Below are 3698 nucleotides of genomic sequence, written 5' to 3' on the forward strand. Positions count from 1 at the left end.
AGTACCCTCGTAGATGCAGCCTATGACCTTTATCATCGTCACTGAATGAGTCACTGAGCCGAATCCTCAAAGAGCTAAACTAAAAGCCTTTTCATCTCACAGACGGATTTATTGCAGCCTTCGGAAAACACACATTTTTGACTCAATAAGTAGGATTATTTTATGAGAACATATATTCAAAATGTGTTAGACCTAAACCTTGTCACAGTCAACATAAATGTCTGTTGTAAGTGCAGTATGTCAATCTAAGAACATAGATATCCTTCTGCTTTTAAAGGGTGGTTTTGTTTGTCCATGAGAGAAGGGTTTGCACAGAGGTGTGTGGTATGTAAGCCACTTTAACTCAAACAGATAAAGCCAGTTGGTCAGATATTGGAAATATGGTTATGGCTTTAAGTCGCCTGACTCCAGCTCAGACCGGGGGGTTTCACTGCTGTCATCCCGCCTGTAACAACTGTGTGTCCACATTTGCCTCTGTGTGTTCTTCATGTTCCTGTTTTGTGGTCATTGTGTTTATATTTGGGGTGGCTGGGCTGTTGCTGGCAGCCTGGCACAAGGCCGTGTACTTTGGCTGTGGTGATCTTCTGTGTGTGTGTGTGCCTGAGCTCTTTGAAACCCTAATACCAGCTGTTAAATAAACCACGTCCACAGGGTATGTGGGCACAGCCAGAGCTAAATTTACCACTAAACACCATCATAGATGGAAAACGGGGTTATTAGCTGTTCCTTTGTGTGCTCCTCCAATTATTTATTGTGCTGTTATTTGTAGGTTGAGCCAAATGCCACCATTGGAGAGATCAAATCGATGTTCCACAAGAGCCGTGAGTGCCATCTCTCTTCAGGCCCCATAAATCAGATTTAACACCAAGCATGCTGCACATGCAAATGCTCATTCTTTGTCCTGTCTTAAGATGTCTGTGACGCGTTTGTTCATCTGTTTCAGATCCTCAGTGGTACCCAGCCAGACAGTCCATTCGCCTCGACCCCAGTAAGTCAGCCAAAGTGTGATTGTCTATAATTAAAGTGAACAAAGTTGAACTCCATTCTCAAGTCATGGTTTACTAAACATCTCATTAAGTAAACGTGTGTGTGTTTCTCAGAGGGAAAGTCTCTGAAGGATGAGGATGTTCTGCAGCATCTCCCTGTGGGAACCACGGCCACCTTCTACTTCAGAGACCTGGGAGCCCAGATCAGCTGGGTCACAGTGAGTACAACACGTCGTGCTGTCACAGGTCCAACTGTCCTGTCAAGCCCACATACATCAGCCTGCCAGTGGGATCAAGCAGAGCTATATTGAGGTTTCCCGCTGGGTGAAAAGGGAGAGCGTGTGTGTATGAGTATGGGGAAGGGTGGGCTGGGGGTTTGTATTGGCTCTGCCGTGAAAGGGAAAGATAGAGGAGAGAGAAGATATGTTTATCCTGCTAATGCATCAACAAAGCAATACATTATAGTATGACACCATAGCTTCAGTTTAACCACGGCTCTGACTTATCCAGTCCTACTTTCTTTTTTTTTCAGGTCTTTCTGACTGAGTATACCGGTCCTCTGGTCATCTATTTGATGTTCTATTTCAGAGTTCCCTTCATCTATGCACCCAAATATGACTTTACCACCAGTAAACACTGGGTCGTACAGTGAGTATCCAACACACCTTCACAAACTTTGTATTTCTAAGTAGAGCCTTCTTGTTCCAAAGAGGGCAATTTTGAGTTGAATAGGTCTTCGACTTGGAGGTTGACACTTCTTGAAAGTCACTCATTTGCTTTCCTGCCATGAGTTAGTCAGAGGATTGATACAACTCTCTTATCTGTTGGTGAAATATGGATCTTTGGCCAGCCACATAGCAAACAGCAAAGTTCCTGGACTGGGTGTCTTTCCTGTTGAGTTCTTCAAGCACTTCTGGTTAGTCATATCACAGCTGATTTAAAGAATGAAAGCCACATTCACTCTCACCCTCAAACTCGTTTTGTAAAACATAGTGGAAACCCTCCTGGTTGATCCAGTTACCATTTCCTGTCCCTAATCAACAGACATTAAATATTAGCATAGGGCTTTGACTGTATGGATTTTTTCTAACCACAGTTAGAAAGCATCGCCGCAGTATTGTGATTTGCGGCCAATGCTGAAATACTGTTCTGTTTCGAAACTTGAGCATAAGCTTTTTGTGATGTTAATTACAACTTCAGTAATATCTGATGTCTGACATTCAACACACAGTTCAGAGTCCACTCGCTCTCCAGAACAGCTCCAGTCTCAGTCTTTGCCATCTGTGTGGCACGGCAGACTTTAGTGTTGATAGGCTATTACTCATGACATGTAACCAACCAATCAGATCGTGCTGTCAGACTGTAGACAGAGAGGGGCTGCGTCAGAGCCAAAGTAGTGCATTTTTCAATCCAATTTATAAAACTGGCGCCAATCAAAAAAAAGATGACCTTCATGATGATGCAGCCCTATATTAGCAAGGCTCTAGCTACAATACATCCAGACAAGACCGGTTTTATTAATGGAAGGCATTCATCAACAACGCATGCAAACTAATTTAACTTAATGCAGCTGTCAACTAATATTAAATTACACTCTGAAGAAAAGCGTTTGATGTAGTTGTGTGATTTCTATTCGCAGAGCCTCAGAAGCTTGGATTCAGAGTTGTATAATAAATAGGTTAGAACACTGTGTATGTCACCTCTGGCCACCATCACTTTCAATGGTCTATTATCTCTAAGTTTCACCGTACACAGGCTGTGTAGGAAAGGATTTGATCAAAAAATGCTCTAAAAGGTGTCTTCATCCTGAAACAAGGAAGAATGACGCACTGTGCTGCACTAGAATTAAGAAAAAACAAATTTTGTTTGGAGAAAATACTTGAAATAAAGCGATTTGAATGGGAAAATAAACTGAAATGTTATTTAAAAAAATAAGATTTAAATTACTACAGATTAAAATGACTTGATAAGGAGATTTTGTGTATGAATATAGATCATGTGTGTTCAGATCTTAATCTGTAAAGTAGCCAGTAACAATAGCTGCCAGAGAAATGTGTTGTAATAATTATCCGTTTTTGTATAACTTAATAACTCATTAAAACTGAACTTATTCATAAAAACGATCACTTTAACAAACATTAGGGTGATGAGAAAACCATTTTGGGGAAAAAAAATATTTGAGGTGTACTTTGAGTTTATACTTTGGCTTGTGTTACATTCACTAAGATGGAGGGCCGGACTTTATGACCTATACTGCAGCCAGACACCAGGGGGCGATCCAGGTTGAAAAGTGACACTATCGAGGAAACTGTCATGTTGTCCATTTTTATATAGATTTTATGTAGTAGAAGTATAAAGGAGAAAAACACAGAGCCAGACATTTCTGGACATTTTTTCTACAGAGTGGCAGCAGTCAACTTATCTAACTCTCAGCAACAAAGCAAATAAGCATTTTTCCCCAACCCAAACTATTCCTTTAAGCCATGCTCCTCTCACATCGATGTGGAAATGACCCCAAGAATCCTAGTGGAAAACTGCCAGTGCTTTGTTGTCACTAGGATTAGATGCCATATACCTGTATCCTCTTTTTAATAACTATAGTAGAGCTTACGCCAGTGTCTTTGCTTTTTCCAGTCTCGCCTGTATGTGTCACTCCTTCCACTTTGTGAAGAGACTGCTGGAGACGCTGTTTGTCCATCGCTTCTCTCATGG

At 41.3% G+C, this 3698-nt stretch overlaps 1 protein-coding gene across 1 annotated transcript; it reads left to right on the forward strand.

The window, feature by feature from the left end:
* Positions 1–769: 769 nt before the first annotated feature.
* LOC121963546 (very-long-chain enoyl-CoA reductase-like) lies at positions 770–3693 on the forward strand (the record flags this gene model as incomplete). The annotated part of the gene is made up of 5 exons (XM_042513831.1): positions 770–821; positions 944–988; positions 1101–1204; positions 1519–1634; positions 3621–3693. Coding segments are annotated over 5 exons (390 nt in total), but the record flags the coding sequence as incomplete, so codon positions are not given.
* Between the last annotated feature and the right edge of the window lie 5 nt (positions 3694–3698).

This window comes from Plectropomus leopardus, unplaced genomic scaffold (assembly GCF_008729295.1).
Source record: "Plectropomus leopardus isolate mb unplaced genomic scaffold, YSFRI_Pleo_2.0 unplaced_scaffold11664, whole genome shotgun sequence".
Classification (NCBI taxonomy): domain Eukaryota; kingdom Metazoa; phylum Chordata; class Actinopteri; order Perciformes; family Serranidae; genus Plectropomus; species Plectropomus leopardus.